This window comes from Ursus americanus, chromosome 7 (assembly GCF_024610735.1).
Source record: "Ursus americanus isolate L20-20 chromosome 7, mUrsAme1.1.p, whole genome shotgun sequence".
In the NCBI taxonomy this organism is placed as follows: Eukaryota; Metazoa; Chordata; class Mammalia; order Carnivora; family Ursidae; genus Ursus; species Ursus americanus.
This window is the reverse complement of record NC_142133.1, coordinates 65,946,305-65,968,951: the sequence shown is the minus strand read 5'-3', so window position 1 is coordinate 65,968,951 and position 22,647 is coordinate 65,946,305. Positions and strand designations below refer to the sequence as shown.

At 39.7% G+C, this 22,647-nt stretch overlaps 1 protein-coding gene across 1 annotated transcript in view; it reads left to right on the top strand.

Moving 5' to 3' along the window:
- The window catches only part of SELENOI (selenoprotein I), a 45,252-nt gene extending 24,301 nt beyond the window's left edge, over positions 1–20,951 (top strand). Inside the window, exons 5-10 of the mRNA XM_045809246.2 lie at positions 2,441–2,703; positions 3,638–3,746; positions 9,029–9,077; positions 10,425–10,605; positions 11,671–11,853; positions 14,080–20,951. Of these exons, the coding sequence (XP_045665202.1) occupies positions 2,441–2,703; positions 3,638–3,746; positions 9,029–9,077; positions 10,425–10,605; positions 11,671–11,853; positions 14,080–14,178 (884 nt within the window). The 3' untranslated portion in view covers positions 14,179–20,951. The remainder of the gene's footprint in view (positions 1–2,440; positions 2,704–3,637; positions 3,747–9,028; positions 9,078–10,424; positions 10,606–11,670; positions 11,854–14,079) is intronic.
- The last annotated feature ends 1,696 nt before the right edge of the window (positions 20,952–22,647 follow it).

The following is a 22,647-nucleotide window of genomic DNA, read 5'->3' as shown; positions in this document are numbered from 1 at the left end:
TTCTCCATCAATTCTGAATGACAGCCTTGCTGGATAAAGGATCCTTGGCTGCATGTTTTTCTCTGAAAGAGCTTTAAAAATGCCCCCCCCAACCCTTTCTCTCATTCCAGGTCTGTGTAGGCAGGTCTGATGTAATTCTGATGCCTTTGCCTTGGTTCATGAGAAATTTCTTTGCCCTGGCCGCTTTCAATACTGTATCCTTGGATCTAATATTTGTGAATTGCACTATGACGTGACATGGTGTAGGTTTGTCGTGGTTGAGCTTGGGAGGGGTCCTCTCTGCCTCTTGGACACGAATGTTTGTTTCCCTTGCTAGATTAGGGAAGTTTTCAGCTACAATTTGTTCAAATATCTCTTCTAGACCTCTGTTTTTCTCCACCCCCTCGGGGATGCCAGTGATTCTGACATTGGAACATTTCATTGAGTCAGTAATCTCCTGTAACCTACATTCCTGAGCATGGATTTTTTTGAGTCCAGATTCTATTTTAGCTTTTTCTTCTACTAACCCATCCTCCAATTCGCTGATACGCTCTTCTGCCTCATTCACCCTGGCCGTCAGAGCCTCTAGTTTTGACTGCATTTGGCTCATAGAATTTTTAATTTCTGCCAAATTCGCTCTCATTTCCGCCCTTAGAGATTCTATATTCTCATTAACATTTTCGTTAATACTTTTTTCAAGTCTACATATCATCTTGACCGTTGTTACTCTGAATTCCATTTTTGATAATTTGGTTATATCCATATCCATTAGTTCTGTGGCAGAGGCCACAGACTCATTGTCTTTTCTTTGCTGGGGGGGACTTCTCCTTCTCGTCATTCTGATGAGGAGAGGTTGCGGGGTTGTCCAGAGCCCAAGTTATTGACCGGGACCCAGGCCGTGTGCCCTTGTTTTATAGGGATCTTAGGGATGTGGGCTTCTTGATTTTTCAGCCTGCCTTCTGGGGGAGGGGCCTGCCGCGCCGATACTCAGGCAACCCTGTTTGTGTAGAGTCTCCGTGTCCCCTGCGAGGGGGGATGGGGATGGGCACTCTCTGAGCCGGTTTTTCCAGGCTTTTGTTCTCTGGCGGCTTTCCCTGGCGGTTTGCTGTGCCTCTTCTGAGAGTCAGAGCAGCAGCGGCCGAATCTCAGCCTCTGTCTCAGAACAGAGGAATCGTGGACCATTCTCCACTGATGTTCGGGCCACTTTAACTCTGTTACTGTTGGTGCTGCTCAATCCTGCAGCGTCCCGGGATGTGCGCCCCACACCCGGCGTCCCAGCCCTCACTTCCAGGGCCAGTGCGTCTCTGTCCTTTGTTTTTCTAATACCGCCAGCCGCCCCCGCGCGCTCCGAAGCTCCGGCCCTCAGTCTGGTCGCGCGCGCGCGCGTTCCTGGCTCATGGTCTCAGTCTGCTCTCTCGCGGGTGCCGGTCCATGAGTCCGCCCGCTCCCCCCCGTGCAGGTGGCTACCGCTTCCCGGCGCCCGAACTCGGCGGCTCCCTTCCCCTTACGTTTATCTCCGATATCTGTGCACAGTTTCATGGCTCCCCGCTTCGTACCTCAATACTCAGCGCTGGAGATGTTCATTTGTAGAGATCCAGATGCGTCTTCCTGCGTCTCAGGCTGATTCTGTGGATGTTCAGGCTGGTCTGGTACCTACCCAGCTCGACTCAGGGGACCGGCTGAAAAAGGGGTCCCCTACTCCGCCATCTTAACTCCCTCCGCAAAGCCTTTTCTGAAAGCACTTACAGTTGTGGAAGTGGTACATCTGTGACAAAGAGACTAATTTCAAACAACATGAGATAGGGGTTAGGACTGAAGCACAGGGTGATTTTGGATCCTAGAGCAAGGAGTGGTTAGATAAATTGTAATTAATAACTATTGAATATTCCCTGGAGGCTTGAAAATTTGTGGCTAACGCAACAACTCAGTTATTAGGCTGATTTGGAGGAATTCAGAGTCCAACTACAATGCTTTGTCCTCAGATCTATAATTGACACCATTTAGTGTGATGTGATGTATTTTAATTTTAATTAATTAATTATTTATTTTTAAAGATTTTATTCATTTGGCAGAGAGAGAGAGAACACAGGCAGGGAGAGGGAGAAGCAGACTCCCCACTGAGCAGGGAGCCCAAGGCGGGACTTGAGTCCAAGACCCCTGGATCATGACTTGAGCTGAAGGCAGACGCTTAACCAACTGAGCCACCCAGGCACCCCCTATTTTAATTTTTAGATTAAACTCTGGGAAATTATAGATTTTATTTCTGAAATCTTCAAATTGTAGGAATTAAAGATTGCATTTTAATAAAAAGTACTGGGTGGTAGCTATCCTTTAGTTAATTAGCATTCCTATGATAACGCTGATCTGTTTTGTTTTGTGTTTCTCCAGCTTATTAAAGAAGACTCTCCCCATACTGGTATAGATGTTGACCTTTTCCCGTGGTAATGTGTTTTTGTTGCAGATGGTGTGGATGGAAAGCAAGCCCGGAGAACCAATTCCAGCACCCCTTTAGGGGAGCTTTTTGACCATGGCCTGGATAGTTGGTCATGTGTTTACTTTGTTGTGACTGTGTATTCCATCTTTGGACGAGGACCATCTGGTGTCAGTGTTTTTGTTCTTTATCTCCTGCTATGGGTAGTTTTGTTTTCTTTCATCCTGTCCCACTGGGAAAAGTATAACACAGGAATTCTTTTCCTGCCGTGGGGATATGACATTAGCCAGGTGGTAAGTATGTGTTCTACCTTAAATTTTCAACATTGCTGTGAATTTTGGGGGCAAGTTTTTGTCATTCTTTCTTTATATCCCTGCTGCTTTTTTGGCTAGAACTGATTTGTGCTTTTAAAAAATTTCCTTTTTATCTTGCATTATTTCTTGCTCATTTCTGAACAATTTCAAACAGAAAAGTAGAATAGCATAGTGAACCCTTACGTCCCTGTTATTAGCTTCAGCAGCTACATGGCCAGTCCGGTTTCATGTATACCCTTCCTCGCAGTTATTTTAAAGGAAATTCCTGATGGTATATGATAAGGATTTTACTATATATCTTTAAATAGTAAGAGTACTTTTTAAAAAACCATTATCACAATGTCATTATTATAAAAAAAATGAACAGTTTCTTAATGTTACTAAGTATTCCTTTGAACTGTTGATTTTTGTAAAGAAAGATATGTACATATAATGGTTGCTTTTTTGTCTTGACTGCCCACATTTCAATGAGTAGAGATACGTGTTTTCTCTTACTTAATAGGCTTGCTATTAACTCTTCCTGCCTTTGAATACCAGCTTTTTGTGTTGCCATTTTGCCCATTTGCATCTAAGGCCCCATTAAAGCATCAGATGTTGGAGTGTGTTTGAAGAAAGTGATTGGGTAGGCAAATTGGGTCATCCTATGCCTTAACCAATTCCTGATGTGCCTTAAAGTGTTCTAAATTATGGCCAGTTGCTTGCTTTGTTTAAAAGTTAGTTATTTTATGGGGGTCGTTGGCTGAAAAGAAGATATTTTTAAAGGCAAGAAGATTGCCACAGTATCAATTTTAAGTGTATTTCTTGCTTTTACTAAAACTATTTACTAGACTTATGCTGCATACAGCATTATTGGCTCCCCGATCTTTCCAGCTGTTAATGCCTCTGTGTGCTTTTGTCTGCATTTTCCTTCCAGACTATATCTTTTGTCTACATAGTGACTGCGATTGTGGGAGTTGAGGCCTGGTATGAACCTTTCCTGTTTAATTTCTTATATAGAGACCTATTCACTGCAATGATTATTGGTAAGAAGCTCCATGTTGAAGCCTATTTTAACATCACTTTATTATCGAAGCCAGTGTTTGATTATCACAAGCTATACCACCTTTTCCCCTCTCCCACACCCTCCAGCAAGCAGAACAGCCCTACAGCCCTGGTTTCCACCAAACCAGCAAGGAAAATGAGGTTTCTGTGTTTTGGTTTTTTTTGTTTAGCACTATGCTATTTCTAGTCAGAAGGAAATAAATACCAAAATCACATAAACCTCGTGAACTAAGTATTTAAACGAATTTAGACTGTTACAGAGGATCCACATTTAGGTGGACATTTGGTATTGATTTTATGCCTATCTCAAAATTGAAGATCATTGGTTTGTAGGAAGTAGAATAGATGGAAGATAGAGATTACTTCACAGCACATCCACTCCAGAAGTTGAGCCTTCCTTCCTCTCAGATACTCTCCTTTTGCCACTGGCTAATAGGTAAAGGTTTTTGGTCATGGTAATGTTTCCCTCTTGATTTCAGCCAGAGGGGCCATCTATGGGACGCAGAGTGTTTTCTATGCAAAGAGGCAAGGAGGAAGTTATTTGGGTTGTTATTTGGGGGCATTAGGAGTGGCATTAGGACCTCTGTAGAAGTAAAATAGCAGACTCTTGGCCATTGCTCTGTTCCCTTATCTAAATAGTAACCCCCTCTCTCAATACCAGTGAACCTTGGCAATAGAAGGGCATTGGGTAGAGTTCAGAATCAGCTGAGAAGGTGGTGGTGCATTAGGCACTGGCTTTTAGGCGGTCGTTTGGGCCTTTTTCTGTGGCCCTGGACTATAGATACTTTAGAACCCTGCTGTTATCTTCCAAATGTTCATTTTTCATTTTTGGGTTTCTGTATGAACTAAATCCTCTACCTTGAAAAGGCTAGCTATTTTTCACTCCCACCACACAGTGAAATCTTTTAAGTGACTAGTCCTATGGCAGTATTGCTGCATTTTATGTTTAAATGTTAAATTTAATGATAAGATGGAATCCTCTGGTATGTGAGATATATTTTTGAATGTTAAGTGGGTACTTTAATTGTTTAATTTGTACTTTAATGTACTTTAATAGGCACATAACTTTCCTTGTAATTTATAAGTTTATCTGAATTCTTCTCTCTGAAACAAAACAAAAGCCCACGTTTCTTTACAAATAAATAAAGCAGCTTTCCCAATACAGGTACACCTCATTTTATTGCACTTCACTGTATTGTGCATTGCAGATACTGTGTTTTTTTTACAATTGAAGGTTTGTGGCAACCTGTCAGCAAGTCTGTTAGCGCCATTTTACCAATAGCATTTACTCACTTCGTGTCTCCCTGTGTCATAGTTTGGTAATTCTTGCAATATTTCAAACTTCTGCATTATTATATTTGTTACGGTGATCTGTGATCAGTGATCTTTGATGTTACTATTGGAATTGTTTTGGGGCACCACAACCCACACCCATATAAAGATGGCAACTTTGTTAATAAATGTTGTGTGTGTCTGACTACTCCACCTACCTCCTGCTCTCCCTCTCATTTCTCTCCCTCTCCTTGGGCCTCCCTATTTCCTGAGACGCAATATTGAAATTAGGCCAGTTAATGACCCTCCAGTGGCCTCTAAGCGTTTAGGTGAAAGGAAGAGTCACACATCTCTCACTTGAAATCACAAATTAGAAATGATTCAGCTAATTAGTGAGGAAAAAAGCCAAGATAGGCCAAAAACCAGGCCCCTCGCCCTGAGCAATTAGCTAAGTTTGTAAATGCAAAGGAAAAGTTCCTGAAGGAAATGAAAAGTGCTACTCACTGATACATGAACGATAAGAAAGCAAAACAGCCTTTTTGCTGATAAGGATAAAGTTTTAGTGGTCTGGGTAGAAGATGAAACCAGCCACAGCATTCCCTGAAGCCAAGCCTAATTCAGAGCAAGGCCTAACTCTCTTCAATTCTGTGAAGGCTGAGAGAGGTAAAGAAGCTGCAGAAGAAAAGTTTGAAGCTTTCAGAGGTTGATTCATGAGGTTTAAGGGAAGAAGATATCTATCATGAAGGCGCAAGGTGAAGCAGCAGTGCTGATGGAGAAGCTGCAGCGAGTTATCTGGAAGATCTCACTAAGATCATTAAGGTGGCTGCACAAACAACAGATTTTCAGTATAGATGTCACCGCTTTAATAGGGGAAGGAAATTACATCTAAGACTTTCATAGCGAGAGAGGAGAAGTCAATTCCTGGCTTCAAAGCTTCAAAAGACAGGCTGACTCTCATGTTAGGGGCTAATGCAGCTGGTGATTTGAAGGTGAAGCCAGTGCTCATTGACTATTCTGAAAATCCCAGGGCCCTTAAAAATTCGCTAAATCTACTCTGCCTGTCCTCTCTACATGAACAACAAAGCCTGGATGATAGCACATCTGTTTACAACATGGTTTACTGAATATTTTAAGGCCATTATTGAGATCTCAGAAAAAAGGATTCCTTTCAAAATATTACTTCTCATTGACAAGCACCTGGTCACCCAAAGCTCTGATGACAGTGTACAATGAGATTGTACACAGCATCCATCCTGCCGGAGATGGAAAAGTAATTTTGACTTTCAGGTCTTATTATTGAGGAAATAAATACCTTTTAATAATATAAGACTGTAGCTGCCATAGAAAGTGGTTCCTCTGGTGGGTCTGGGCAAAGTAAATTGAAAACCTTTTGGAAAGGATTCACCCATTCTAGGTGCCACTAAGAACGTTCCTAATTCGTGGGGAGAAGTCAGAATAATCAACATTAACAGGAATTTGGAAGAAGTGATTTCCAGCCTTTGTGGATGACATTGAGGGTTTTAAGACTTCAGTGGAGGAAGTCAGTAGCTGTGGTGGAAATAGCAAGAGAACTAGAATTAGAAGTGGAGCCTGAAGATGGGACTGAATTGCTGCCATCTCATGATCAAACTTTGTAACAGACAAGGAATTACTTCTTATGGATGAAAAAAGAAAGTGGTTTTCTTGAGGTCGAATTTATTGGTGAAGATGCTGTGAAGATTGTTGGAATGACGAAGGATTTCAAATATTATGTAAACTGAGTTGAATAAAGCAGCCGCAGGGTTTGAGAGGATTGGTTTCTATTTTGAAAGAAGTTGTACTGTGGATAAAATGCCATCAACCAGCCTTGCATACTGTAGAGAAATTGTGAAAGGAGGAGTCAACGTGGGAAGCTTCATTGTTTGCTAATTTAAGAACTTGCCGCAGCCACCCCCACCTTCAGCAGCCATCCACCTCGAGTCAAGACCGTCCACCAGCAAAAAGATTACGACTAGCTGAAAGCTTAGATGATGGTTAGAATTTTTTTAGTAATAAAGTATTTTTTAGTTAAGCCATGTACATTTTTTAATACATAATGCTATTGTACTAATACGCTGCATTATAGTATATACATAACTTTTATGAACTGGGAAACCAAAAAATTTATGTGACTTGCTTTATTGTGACATTTACTTCATTGTGATGGTCTGGAACACAATCTGCAATATCTCCGAGGTATGCCTGTACTTTCTATGGAAAGTACATCAGGAGAAAAAATAGAAGATACAGTGTGTCTCTTTGGCAACCTATATATAGCCCAGGCTTCCTACATGCTTGCTGTATTTAAGATAAAGCTATTTCAAGATATTTTAAACTAAAAATATTCTTGGTAGCAAATCTTTTGCAAGTTTCTGTCAGCCTATTTCCAACACCTCAGAGCTATAGTGATTCTGGGTTAATTAATTCAGCCCCGGCTCCCTACCAGTGCTTCCCAGCTTGACACGGTGTCAGCTGCTAAAAATTTCTGAGTATGTCAGCTTGTCTTCTTCCTTTCTCTCTAAGCTCTTCTAACTTGGGGAACTTTGTCGCAGTTGGGCTTGGAAGTGGCAGAGTAATTCATCTTTTCAAATGAGATTTCTGTTTGGTGGATTCTAGTCTTTTCATCTGTTTTTCGCAAAATGTCTTAGGAATTGTTTTGAAGGAATGCTTTTCTGTCTTGGATCCTTACGGTCATAGCTGCATCGACCACCTTCCCACCCCAAGCCAAGTATAGTCAGCGGGAGTCTGGAGTGGACAAGCTGGGGCTAATCTGATCTGTTGACAGTGAAATAGCCAACTGAAGTAGCCAGAAACTTGCAACACGTGTTGATTTGGAGTTTGACAGAGAAAAAAAATTAGGAATTTACATCTCTATAATTTGTAGAATCAGAGAATTTTAAAAATGCAAGGGGACATTAGGAAGTCGTGTAACCCATCCATGTTGTATAACTGCGGAATCTGAAGCTCAGAGAGATGGTCTGATTTCCCAAGAGTACATTGCTAGAGTTTGGAGTCCTCTGTAGGAAGCTTGCAGTTAAAGCAAGAGAGGATTCCCTGGGGGAGAAGAGAAGCGCAGTTGAATGCCCAGTTAGGAATATGCAGGAGGCAGAGCTGCCAGTGAAGGACAGCACATGTAATGGTTGGATAACTAACAGCACTGGGAGAATGGATCACAAAGGCAAAGGCAGAAAAGAATTGCAGTTAGTGGAGAGTCAACAAAGTCCTCTTTCTTAGAAGTCAGGAGTGAAGAAAGAATATTGAATTTGATAATTAGGAGAACTTGGTAAATTCCAGAGTACAGTTTCTGCAGACGGAAGGCAGAATGAATGAGTCCCGAGGAAGGCCACAGGAAGGTCTGGCAGGTGATAGGGAAGAGTTAGAGAAGAAGTGGGAAGTGAGGGCAGCAGAAGCAATGGGAGGGCTTCTTGGGAAAGCCGTCCTTGTTTTCCGGTTTGAGAGGAAAGAACTAGTGTATGCTTAGGGGTGGGCGGAGAAATTAAGAATGCTACGGAGATAAAAATAAATGGAAATGGGAAACCACAGAATCCATTAGCCATCCCCTCTTTCAGTAACTCACACTTGTGCAACTTACTGCATACCAGGTACTGTTCCAGGTGTCTATGTATAGTAACTCATTTAATTCTCAAGGCCCTACGGGGTCAATCCTATTATGTCTATTTTATAAAAGAAAAAATTGAGGCACTGAAGCGTTAATCAGCCCGAAATCCCATAACCCATAGGCACAACCAAGGTTCGAGCCCAGTCTGGCCCCTGAGCCTCCGCTCTGAATCATCACGCTGTACTGCCACTCTTCTGGTTGTAAATGTTGTTCAGAAGTGTATTTAATTTCATTACAAAAGTAAACCTGAAACTACGAATTATTGGGTCTAAAAGCATTAAATATTTTGTACGTATTTGATAATTATAAAAATCACTCGAATAATCACAGTATTTTAAATATTCTTCCTTTTAGGTTGTGCGTTATGTGTGACTCTTCCAATGAGTTTATTAAACTTTTTCAGGTAAGTATTTCTTAATTGGGCAAGAAATGTGAAAATTGTTACTTAGATGAATTTTAGGATCTGTTTTACTTTTGGCATCTAGACATTTTGAAAAGGTGTGAAACCTGTATTTTGAACCTCGAATGAGGTTAGGATCGTTTAGGGTATCTGCAGTGGTGGCTTTGTAGTCCACAGCACAAAACTGCTGGTTCTTTGTTACGGTTTTTGGCTCACCAGACAGTCTTCTGTTTGTCATTTCTTTGTGGAGTGAATTGGGAAGGAGTGTGTTCTTGTTGAATATTGATAGGTTTATATTCTTTTTAGACATCGATGATAAGTTTTTATAAATTGGTTCTGTATAAGTTGAGTTAGCACGATCATAAAATTTCTGAACTTGTGTAGATCTATGCTGACTTCCCGAGTAGCATTGTATAAAAATTCCTGCTGGAGGAGTGGGGGTGGGGGTTAGGTAAGAGTTTCCTGGGTGGCATCTCATTCTTTGATCTGCACTTCTCCACCTTTGCTCAGCCACACTGAATTTAGTTAGGAGGCCTGAATGTATTTTGCTGTGTCCCTCCTTGGTAATTTTGCTCCCACTTCCCTCTAGTACCGTTTCCTCTGCTTGAAACACTTGTACTTCCCACTTCATCCTTCAGCCCTCAGATCTGTCCTGCAGAATCCTATCTGTGTCAAGCCAAGCTCTATGAATCTAGCCTATTTATGGCAGCTGGTAGTCATTCACAGAAACCGTAAAATTTAAAACTCTGAAGGCCTTAGAGATGGAGACATTTTCTCCTCATCTTCTAAGGATGAGGTCCTGATCGGGTGGTATCTTGTCCAAGATCCTGTAATGGGGCAGAACCAAGACTAGAATTTGGGGCTCTGTTCAGATGAGCAGAGACATATTGGAGTGTGTGCTGGAGACACCGAGATAGGCTATGGGCCGTCTCCGTGCGGAGTCTTCCACTCGTAGGTCCTCTGTCCCTTTGTATTGTAGCAGCACTCTGCGGTACTTCCTCGTGGTGTTTTGTGTGCATTTTAGTTCCCCTGTTGAAGTGTAATCTCACAGAACAAAGATCAAGTTCTGTTCATCTTTACATTCCAGGGGACTAGGGCTCAGAAGACTTCTGTTCTAGTCCTGACCCTGCCACTTGGTAGCAAGTTATGTGAATTTAAATTCTCAGATTCACTTAACCTGTCTGCCAAATGGGATTAGTAATGTTGGTTCTATTTGTGCTACGGGATTATTGTGAGTATAAAGTAAGCGAATAAGTGTGAAAGTACTTTGAAAACTACAAAATTTACAAATGCTGTGTGAGTTTTATATGTAATAATGTTTTTTGTATTACTTGATTTTCTTTTTTTCAGAAGCTATAAAAATAACACCTTGAAACACAATTCAGTCTATGAAGCTATGGTTCCCTTTTTTTCTCCATGTTTGCTATTCGTTTTGTCTACAGCGTGGATCCTCCATTCGCCTTCTGATATTTTAGAGTTGCATCCTAGAGTTTTCTACTTTATGGTTGGAACAGCCTTTGCCAACATCACAGTAAGATTTTTTTCTTTCAAAAGTCATAATATATCTAAGGGATACATGACAAAATTTGGTAATTTGGGAAATTTTATGTAGTATTAAAAATAAACAGATTTTAATTTAAAGATATTTTACATCAGAAACTTGAAAGAGTTATAACCCCTAAGACAGAACATGCTGAAAATTATTTTTTCCTTTTCCAGATGACTACAGATCTAATGATTAATTTAGGGAGCCTGAAAGGGGTTTTTGAGAGAAAACACACACACACACACACACACATTTTTAAATGAGCTGATTTTAAATTAACAGGGAGTAAAGACTTTGTAATAAATACATTTTTTGAAAGCCCTTTCTCTGCGATGGCCCAGCAAGACGGCAGACAGGTAGGAGAGATCAGGAGGAGTTGAGAAGGGACCTTAATGGTTTTGACAACCAGGGAGCCTATGCTCTAACTCTAAAAACTTAATAAGTTTTTACTTTATAATTTAGCCACAGAGTTTATGTTTCCATGTCTGTAACATGTGTTCAATATCACCAGTCCTATTGATTTCACAGAGTTTAAAGATCTGAGAATATTAATACATTGAATAAAAGGTATCTCTGAAGGAATAAAACTAGATTGAGTGAGGTATTGAAAGTAAAGGGAGCCCGAGAGGGCTTGAGGTGTTACTCTGACAATATGATTGAGTTGGAGGCAGCATCTCCTCAGGACCATGAGGAAATTTCGTTGTATGGAGCTATGAAAGGCTGTTTGCAAAGTGTTTTTCAGATATCGTACTTAAAATTGGGAGGAATTTCTTTTATCCAAACTGTTGCCTAGTGGAAGAATGCCTTCCATAGCAACCTTACTAAATTATCTTCCCACCTCTTCTGACGCGCACTCTGAGGGTCCGTGGGTTTGGAGGTGTGGGCAGAGGTTCAGTTCGGCTCCTGAGCAGTTGAGAACTACTGATTTTAATAATGTCTTGTAACCGTGTTGGCTCAAGTACTTGAATGCTTTTTAAATGTTGGAGTAACTAATTTTGGAAGTGCTTTGCTAATGAAATTTTCATTCTTTTTTTCCCCCACAACTTCAAGTGTCAGCTGATTGTTTGTCAAATGAGCAGCACCCGGTGCCCAACTTTGAATTGGTTCTTGGTACCTCTTTTCTTGGTTGTCCTGGTGGTGAACTTTGGAGTAGCCTCTCACGTTGAGAGCATTCTCCTGTATACTTTAACAGCTCTTTTCACTCTGGCCCACATCCATTATGGAGTACAAGTGGTGAGTAATCTAGAGCAAAATTGGTTCCATTTGGTTCTTGTAAGTACTAGGGAAGGAAGTGAGGGAAGAATTTCAAAAGAAAGTTGCTTATTAAAGTAGCTGGAAGAATTGGGATATTCTCTGTAAATTTCGAATAATATCCAGATACATAATTTTAGGTATCATTTCTCTGATGAATATGTTATAGTAACTACAAATAATTTCTGGGTAATTATTATGAGGAATTAGTTGTTTTTAAGTAGGTAGAAATGTAAACTGTTTTCTTGGTGAATGGAATTGTAAACTCTTATGTGCTTTTAATTCAATGAGGACCAAATAATTCCATTTGTTGATGATTTATTTCTATACTTAGTTAGCTTTAGGGGCATTTTAAAAGGGGGAAATATTAGAAGAGAATGGATTTAAGAAGTATTTTGTGAACCTTAATATTCTCTCCTAAAGCAAGAGACTAGTTTCAGGGCAAACGGCCTAAGATAGAACAAAATGAAAACGAGAATCATGTAGTTCATTTTCTTTTCCTCATACTTTAACACTCTTTTCTAATTATTTTGCGTATTTTAGCGTGGTCTTATAAATGTGATTTTTAATTGTATAATATTCCATTAAGGAGATTACTTAATTACCTAATGTACTTAGCTGTGATCCAGTTATTTTAGTCATCTATGTTGTTTCCAAATTTTCACCATTATAAATTAAAGTTAGAGTGAACTATCTGGAATAATACATTTTTCTTTGTTTTCTGAGGGTAGTTTCATAGCAATGAAAAATGTAAAAGGGTATTCATGTTAGTATTCATATTTTTATGACTCTTAAAATGCTTCTATTTGGTATGCTTGTTTTAAAAGGAACCCTACTAGGACTCAGTTTGAGAAACAAGATGTCTTCTATACTGTCTGTACTTCTATACATATTTTTAAAATGGGGGCACTCATCATGCTTGATAACTACTTTATATTGTGCATATCTTCTCTTAGGGTTCTCCCCAAAGTAGCCTACATTTGTTGAGATAAAATAGATGAAAAAAAAATCCATGATAACTGGGGATTATGACATGAAGACATAATTGTTTTTATTTGTGCATACTTAACATAAATGCTTCACTTTATATTAATACTCTTAGGCTTTAATCTTCTATTTCATCAATCATGCATGAAGTAGTATATAGTCGTAAATGTCTTTTATAATTGTGTTAATTTATTATAACCCCTCAGAAGCGTATCTTTAGGCAACTGTACATAAACCAAACCAAAACAGCTTTTTCTTTAAATTACAAAAGCCGGGGCGCCTGGGTGGCTTAGTTGTTAAGCGTCTGCCTTTGGCTCACGGCGTGATCCTGGTGTTCTGGGATCAAGCCCCACATCAGGATCCTACGCTAGGAGCCTGCTTCTTCCTCTCCTGCTCCCCCTGCTTGTGTTCCCTCTCTCACTGGCTGTATCTCTATCTGTCAAATAAATAAATAAAATCTTAAAAAATAATAATAATAAATAAATAAATAAATTACAAAAGCCGTACATTTTCACTGTTAAAAACCTGGAAATTAATACTATTGAAAAAAAAAAATTCCAGGAACATCTTTTTTGTCTGTCTTTGTGCTCTCTTGCCACTTCTGCAACTTCCGAGCAGAAGGTAAAACTTGCTAAGCCACACACACACAAAGCATTCACTTTTGAACTATCGAAATATAAATAATAACAATAGAGCCAGGAAGTATCAGATAAATGATGTTTGGTAACTGACACATAACCAGGGTCTTGCCTACCCACCAGGAATACCTTAACCAAGGTGGCTTAAATGTTGCAAAATGTACAAGTGTACTTTTATACTGTTTCATCAGGATTAGGAATAATTACCTAGAAATGCTATAAGCAGCTGAATATTGAGTCTAACTGTATATGTAAATACTTGATCTACTAGGTGATATAAGTCAATTAACCCTATAATTTTTCAGCATGTTTGGGTGTGAATCTGTATGGTCCAGAGGGCTCTGGAAAGACTAGATTTTGGAGTTACGCAGACCCAGGTTTAAGTCCTAACCCTCCCAGGTATTCTGTAAAATTCTATAGCCTTCTAGCTTTATAGCTCTCCTAGTCCAGAAAAACCTTTTCATTATTTCTGCTGAGTTTTGCTGTGTCAGTAAATTGTTGTCTCCAGGGGGTGAATTCTGTGTCCTTTTAAAAAATTAGTAAGAATGTATTTGTCACTGCCTCATGTTCTGGTTTTCCTCAGGTAAAGCAGCTGAGCAGCCATTTTCAGATTTATCCCTTCTCGTTGAGGAAACCAAACTCAGATTGACTAGGAATGGAAGAAAACAATATTGGCCTGTAACCTACAGAAAAAAGTACTGTAAATAAGATGCTTGTAAATATTTCATCCATCACCATTGAACTAAACTGATCTGCTTAACAGACCTGGGAACTCAAGTGTGTATAGTACGTGGACAGCAGGAGTGATACAGATGATCTGAACTCATGGAATTTTGGACCTACTAACTCCCAGCATATTTTATTTTTTATAAAACCATGTGGCATTTTGGTTAAGCATAATGTACTTTAGACCAGCAAAATGTTTCTAGTGATTTTAGCTTCATGAGTCTATAATGTTTTGGTTTATACAGAGTTAAAGATGCTTTGTTTTTATTTTTAAAGTCCCCAAATTGGTTTAGGAATACTGATAACATTAAGAAAACTGCAAAATGTTTTCATATTTGGTACTACTTTAGTAGTAGGTCTGTAGTAGTGGAAGTTATCAATAGCCCAAATCTAATATAGGGAAAAGATAAGAGCAAGTCACCTTTAGCAAGAGATGCCAAATGATTGCAGAACTATAATGTACAGTTGCCAAATACTGGTTTCTCTTTCCCATGGAAATGCCTTTTTTTCCTCATGGGCTAAGAGAGCAGTATATATATTCAGATTCTCTAGTGTTCTGGCTCTCTTTGGGAGAGATCTTGATAAATGATTTAATTTTCTTTTAAAGAAAAATGTTCGATTGAGACTCAGCAGAGAGTGGATCATAATTGTAGCTCACCCATTGTCATGATTCATCGTTTAAATGTGGCATTTCACCCCTCAGCTACAAGTTGCTGAGATTTGGTGCCTGTAACTATGATTATACGAATGCATGTGACAGTCCCAGTCTTATGATAATTACTTGTAGGGAACACAGGTAAACTTCCTTATAAGAGAAATTTACTTTGGAGTTAGAAATCTCATGAGCCTCACCATGAATTCCTGCTGTGAACCTCACTACAGAATTAGTTTTCTGATTCAGTTTGCCCGTCCGTCCGTCCGTCCGTCCGTCCGTCCTTCCTTCCCTCCCTCCCTCCCTCACTCCTCCCGCCTTCCCTCCCTTCCACCCTCCCTCTGTCTGTCTCTTTTTTATGGAGGAGAGAGTGCTGTGTTTTTTATTTCATACAGGGCAAAGAAGTAGAAATTCTTTCTTCCCTAACTCGCCCACTTCCCCACTTGAAGCAAGTTTTTGATATATATGCCTTACTGAGTACCTACTCTCTTTAATATGACTTGGAATAATTTTTGAGGTTTATTGACAAACATAAAATCCCTTTGACTTCAATGTGGTTGTTTTATAGATCGCACCTTTTCATGAATGTGGATATTTTATTTCTTTTTGACTTTGTCTCGGTTTAGTTTGGTGGTGGTGAAATTTACTTGCTGACTTTCCTTTATTTTCCACTGAATGAAGTTTGTGCTTGAATGAAGAGTGTATCTTAAAACCCCCCCCCTTTTTTTTTTTGGACGGATTGCACTTGGATAAAATAGGCACCACTGTGTTGATATGTAATTAAATTCTTAACCATTATTTATCTATGAATGCGACCATTGTTAAATTTAATTATAGTGTATTCCTTTTTGAATTTCAGTCTGCTGCTTTGTAAAAATAACTATGTAGTCGATATTTCAGTTTTTAAATTTGTAAATCCTAATCATTGCCATCTAGGTTATTAGAAATGAGGAGTCAAGGAGCTAACTCATGGTTCTGTACTCATTTTTAAAAACGGTTCATAAGGATTGAGGTATATTCGGTGACTTTTTCTGAGACTCAACATGGGAGAAGTCGATGCTGGAAAATGTGGCTAGTGATTCCATGTTTGTTAATAAGTTGCCATCATGAGATCAGAGAATGAACAAATTAAGTAACGGTAACTCTGTTTTTTGTAGACCTTGTTCTTTGTCATCTGTAAAGTTGAACTGGATCAAGTGGTAATTTGGGCTGGGAACAAAGCTTTGTTTGTTCTAAGGTTTCTGAGCTAATCATTTTACCTTTTTGTTGTTCTTTTACACAAGAATGAAATTAATCTGTATTATATAAGAAAAGAACTGAGAAATGTTTATAAAATGACAAATTTGGACCACAGGCTTTCTTTACCTTGTACCGTATAGTTAAAAAAAAAAAATACCCTTCTGGTGTAGGGTCATGTTCTGTACTTTTGGGGCTTTTTTACCTCAAAGTGTCTTTCTGTTCTTTTTCTGTTGCATCAAGTTTATTTGAAATTGTTTTGTGCCTGGACTTCATGACCTATTTCCCTATTGGGGTAAAGAATTATGCCATAGTTTTATGGACACCATTAGATGAAAGGTGGCTGTCAACAAGGTGAAAGAGAAACTGAGTGATGAACTGTTTCAGAATACCGTGGACTTGTAAATCTTCAGTGGACTGCTGACGTTCTCTTAGTCCGCCATCTTGAAATGCATCTTGAAAGCCCCCATTTGTTGTGTAGTGATATAGCAGCTGAAGCAAGGCTTACTTGCAAATAGCTCTGTGCATTTGTGTCATGCCAATTATCATAACATTTCCAAAGTATAAAAGGTATTTCAGGCTTATGCATGATATTTTGGGGTGAGTCCACCACCCCAGCCTTTCTCCCAGCATACACTGAGCTGCCTTTAGGGGAGCAGTGGCATGGTTGGTCATACATGCATGTTTTCTGTACATTTCAGAATGGAGTGCCTTAGCCAGGCCAGATGTTTGCTTTGTGTTTCTGCTGACCAAAGTTACCTGGACCTGTGAGAAGTTTCTTGTCAGGTTATGGTATGAAAAATGTCCTTTCATGCTTGTCAGAAATTAATGCCCCTATATTTGAGGGGGGCATGGGGTAGAAAAATCCTTAAAATACCTGAGTAGAGTATGTTATTGCTGCCTTTTCTGATCCTTTACTAACATTCATGATCTTTCGTGCATTACACAGTTGAAGATTGTCACAATTGACACCGCCATTCCTCCATTTATACATAATAAATGTAGTTCATGAGTTTTAGTCTCAAGGGTAATAGAGTGAATAACTTCCAAATAAAAAACTAAATAGCCCTTGGGTTTTTAATAATATCATCCTTAAAATATTTTAAATTCTAATTTAAAAAAAGCTCCATGCTGATTATGGTCTAGAATGTTCTACTACTACCAACATGTCATTTATTTTAATATAGAGGTGTGGGGAGAGGAGTATATGTCGAGAGTTGCCCGAATTCTGAATAGGTACCGAGAGAGCAGTCATCATGACCTGGAGTCTGGGCTTTGGGGGAATATGGAGAGGAAAAAGCAGGCATAGGGTCCATCTGAAGGAGAAGAAGCGATCTCCTTAATGCACGGTGCCTGTCTTACTCAGTGATCCTAGTGCAGTGCAGCGTTTAAAATCGTCGCAATTTAAATCGTCATTGCTCCACTAACTTTAAATTCAAATGTGAATTTGAAACGTTCCCAAGTGTTTAGTTTTCAAAGACTTTATTTTGAAGTCAGTCGAAAAACATTTGGAATGTACCTTGCTTTCCAAAGTAGACTTTGATTCTCTAACCTGTGGAAAATAAAAAGATAAACCGAAGGTGTTTGAATCAAAGGGCGCTTTTCCCCTTTATATTTTAATTAGATGCCTGTGTGTAACTCTTCCTTTTCATTCTTCACCCTGCCTCCCTTTTGACTTTGCCTAGGACAGAGACGCCCACTTGCTTTGTAGCGGGTAGGTCTTGCCACATTCCAATCTTCTGGATTGCCTTAGATCTTGACACATCAAGGACTGGGAATGTGCCAGAGGGAACAGAGTAATCCTGATGGGCTAGAACTTTTGACTTTGGGTCCTCAAAAAAGCCAAAAACAAATACTGAAATCTTTGGTTGTGTTGATTCTTGTGTTCAGAGTGGCCTTTATCTTGACCTCGGTTCTGGACTTGATTGAGCACTCTATAGGAGCTTTCTTATCAGATTAGAATTTTCTTTGTCCTGTGAGGTGTCTTTGTAAAAGCATTGCCCTTTCTTGAACACCCTGTGGGTGAATAACCTTCCTAAATTAGCTGCCAGTACTAGAAATTTCCAGAAGGAATTTTAATTAGTATGCTGCATTTGAAGCACTTTGACATGTACATTTTAAGTGACAGTTTTAACAGTAAAACGGTGTTAAACTAATCACTGTGAAACTTGAAAGTTTGATGCTCTGCACATTTTAGGAAGCTTAAGTAAATCTCTGATTTTTCCTTTATTAATTATGTAACCCATGTGATTTGCATATTTTACTTTTCATCTTTGACAGTGGCACAGATGACTGACATATTGGCAGGCACTTACATTAGGGTGTATGGTAAATCATGGTTGTGTAGCTTTCCCAGAGGAAGTGGCGCACGTTAACTTCTTCCTTGTGTGGAACCATGGGAGTGGGATTTATTGGCTAATTCACTGCAGTGTTTCTAAAGTGCGAAATAAACGTAACCTTACTTTTTAATACACATGCTAGTAATACGCTTTGCTCTTTAGTAAACAAATGTGCAAGAGATAGTAATCTAGCTGATTTTTTTTTGTTTTTTGTTTTTTTGTTTTGTTTTGTTTTTTAAGCAGGGACCTGCTCTTTAGACGGAGGTCTTAAATGAGCTAATATATAGGGAAGCAAAAGGTGTTCTGCCATTTGTAGCCCTCTCACAGGTGGCCTGAGTGAGGGGGTTGTGTTACATTTGGTCAGAAAGGCCAGGTTCCCAGAATTGGAGAATGGTACATGGACTGATTTTAGAATATTTTAACAGAGGCTTATCTCTGTAGGAAAGTCCATCTGGACATAACAGAAGGTTTGTCTGGTCTTCTACAGACACGTTCATGTTGTTTATTCTTCACAGAATCATTTTTAGAAAGGTAGACTAAATCAGAGTGGTGCTGTTTTTAAAGCCTGTGAATTGGATCATGGCCATATAGTGCCTAATGCTACATGGAACTCAGAGACAGTATTAAAGATACCAGGAGTGGGGGAGCCTGGCTGGCTCAGTCAGTAGAGCGTACGACTCTTTTTCTCAGGGTTGTGTGTTTGAGCCCCATGTTTGGTGTCGAGATTACTTAAAAAAAAATCTTTAAAAACAACAACAACAAAAAAAAACCCAAGAATGGCTAAATGTGAGGGATGCCTTATGGCTCTTTGGCTAAAGTCTTCTCTTGAGCAGTTTCTATAGGTAATGGTTAATATTAGAATTGATTTTTTTTTTATTAAAACATACACAATTTGCCATGAGTTCTAGATTCTGATATTCTTGACAAGCACTTTTTATCTCTAAAGAGTAAGGTCTTGACCTTACTTGGGACATGCTTAGTTAGTATTTGATGTTATTAACCCGTAACGGGAGGAGTTTTCATTTTGCAAGATCTGTGAACGTTGTGTTTTAAATCTGTTTGAATTACTAGTATCATTCAACATCAGACTCTAATAACTGCTAATTACAGCTGCCCACAATATTAACATTGTAGGCTATTTTGTTTAGCTAACTTACCCCATCAGCTTTCAAGAGACAAAGTCCCAGCGACATGTAATGACTTGCTTGTTCCAAAATGTGCCAAGAGAGCAGACTTCAGTATTAAACTCCAAATTTCGATTGTTTTAAAAAAAGGTAGCATTTCTTCTGGGTAATGGGGAGGCAGTGAATTATTGCCCGGCTGCAAACTCCGTACTGCCTACCTTGTCCCCTTTCCCTCCCATCCAACATACAGTAGGTTAAGTTTGCAGCCAACTATAGGAAAAGAAGTTGGTACTTTTCTGCGTAACGCTTCATGCCCTGTGACTAAGAAGAGGTGGCAGGAATCACGGCCGAATCAGTTATTGAGCTGTGTCGCTCGGGCCGTTGAGTTTGCTTTCTGTAGTATTCTGAAACAAAAGGATGACTCCATCCCTTCTCACGTGCCTAGAAATAGCGCCACCGAAGCAGCCGGGATGTGTTTGCGACACGTGGAAGATAAAGGGGAGCACAAAATCTTTAATTTTCTCTTTCAAGTAGTTTAATTGAGCATATTCATAATTGGTCTGTCTAGAACTTGCTGTGTTCAAAGTAAATAACGTAGCATTTATTTTATCTGGTTATGTGTGGTGTGTGTGTATATGCATATTTAATATGTACACATATTTTCTGCATTATATGTATGATACATTCATTTATACATGCAGTCTACTCTTGATTATCTGCAAAATGGTGAGCCCTCATTAGGTTGTTCTCTTCTTGTTGACTCAGTCAGCATGTAGCCCATAACTCTGTGAAGCCTCTTCCTTATCCGGAGCCACAGATGAACTATTTGCAGTTCATCTTAATCCCCAAGGAAGGCCCTTGAAATATGTCGCTTTCTGTTTCCCTTTTACCAGGGATTGTGAGTGAGAAAGATAGCTGCTTCCATGGGTTCGAGGCTTCTGGCTCTGAATGATGATGCGGCCGTTCCTGGCCCGAAGGCAGCTTGGGAGCAGAGTGCTCAAGGGCTCGATGGGGGAAGAATATCTAGCCCTTGCAGACAAGGGGCTTCATAACTTGCTTGAATTCCTTAGCCGCAGTGTTGTGAAGTCTTAGGTAATTTGGTGCACAGATAGTTCACAACTATGCATTTCATGGTTACTTCTGCAGCATTGGTATTACTGTTCTCTGTTGCTAGCCCAGATGATCAAGACCTGACTGTTTCTTGCCACTGGATTCTGGAAGCCTTGCCCTTTCAACTGGATTTATGTTTATTTCTGCTGCTGTGAACCCCGAAAGTAATGCAGTAGGTTTTAATTTAAAATTGTTTAATTCTATTATTGATAAATATTTATTGTAATAAAAGTAAAGAGTAAATAATTTTTAAATCCTTTTAACTGTTTTCAGATTGTCTTTTTTGTCTTTCCTTGGTAGGTACAAGAGGGGAGGGCGCTATGGGGAGAAAAATAATGTCCAGCCACTTGTCTCAGAGTTATTGATTATTTTAGAGCAAAACATTAAATGGTTTTTTGATTTGTTTGTTTAAAGAACCATCAGCCCAGGGGCGCCTGGGTGGCTCAGGTAAGTGTCTGCCTTTGACTAAGGTTATGATCCCAGGGTCCCAGGATCGAGCCCTGGGTGGGGCTCCCTGCTCTGTGGGGAGCCTGCTTTTCCCTCTGCTCCTCCCCCCACTCGTTTTCTCTCTCTCTCTCTCTCTCTCTCTCTCTCAAATAAATAAAATCTTAAAAAAAAAAATCAAGAACGATCAGCCTGTTCGCTCCTGGGTGTTCTGTAGTCCTGTGCCTTGTTTCAGAAAGCAGAGTACCAGGCAGGTGGCGGTAACAGCTGTTCATGGTGTCCTGCTCTTGACGTCCCCAGAACCGGGTACTGGGCAGTGTATAATAATAACTGGGCCACACTTAAATTAGTTTGTAAGGTGGTTGTCTCATACTTAAAAACATTTTCTTATAGAAAGAATGTTAATTTTCCAGGCTAATTCCACAGGAACCGAATGACGCACACTTGGTACACTTAAACTTTAGTGTATCAGTCATAAGCTTTATTGAAAAACCTTGTATTTTCTGACATTGCTTCTGAGAATATTTCCTGTCTTTTACATCAGGATTGATCTCCCAGTTCTGGCAGCAGGCATTTAAAATTTTTTTTTTCTGTAACAGGCTTGAAGACAGGGGAAAACGTCCCATATTGTAATCCAGGCTAGTTGTCCAGCAGTGTGCTCGTAATCCCCCGCCCTTCCCAAACTCTCGGTTGCCCTAGCAGTTATCCCTGCCCTTCTCTCTGCAGACCTCCAACCCCGAGCGAGTGCCTGATAGCAGAGCAGGCACGTGCGAGGTAAGCAGCTTGGGTCTGTCCAAACGGAGACACTGTGCCTCCGGAGTGTCCTGCTCTTCTTCCTGCTCTTACCTTTTCCCCTTGCTCACAAGTTGCCTGAAAGAAAACTTGATATCTGCTCCTTCCATTTTTCTTTTTGCTTTCATTCTGAAAGTTTCTCAAGACCTCCCAAGCTTTTAATGCCATGACTATTTCTTAGTCACATTCAGCCTGGCAAGCATCGACCCGAGTCAGGTTACGTATTTTTTTTCTGAGCCTCAGTTTCTTCACCTGTAAAATGGGATTAGCAATATTACTGCAGTCATGCGTACGTGCTATGAGTGATGCAAGGAGGAATTTAGCACGGTGTGTGGTCTAAGGTAGGTGCTCAGTTTCTACCAATAATTAGTTCTCTGTTTTTTACCTTGGAACTCTTCCCTAAGCCTTATGACTTACTCATGACTTCCCTTCTTCCTTCCCTTCCTGTTCCATCCTTCGTACCTTTGGTAGTCAGTATATGAAGATGATGGGTGAGGCAGTTCTAAAAATAACTTGAATAAAAGAAAATTGCCTTCTGAGAATCTATTAGTAAAATTCACACAAATTGGGAGACAGGAATAAGCCAAGAAATTATGTAAATGTTTGATGAATCCCCAAACCCCAATTAAGATGATTTGGTGTAATCTTACGGATGTGGAATTAAGTATGTGACTTGACTTCGTATACTAAAATCTAGTCAGTGTATCATTTTGCTGGAAAAAGACTAT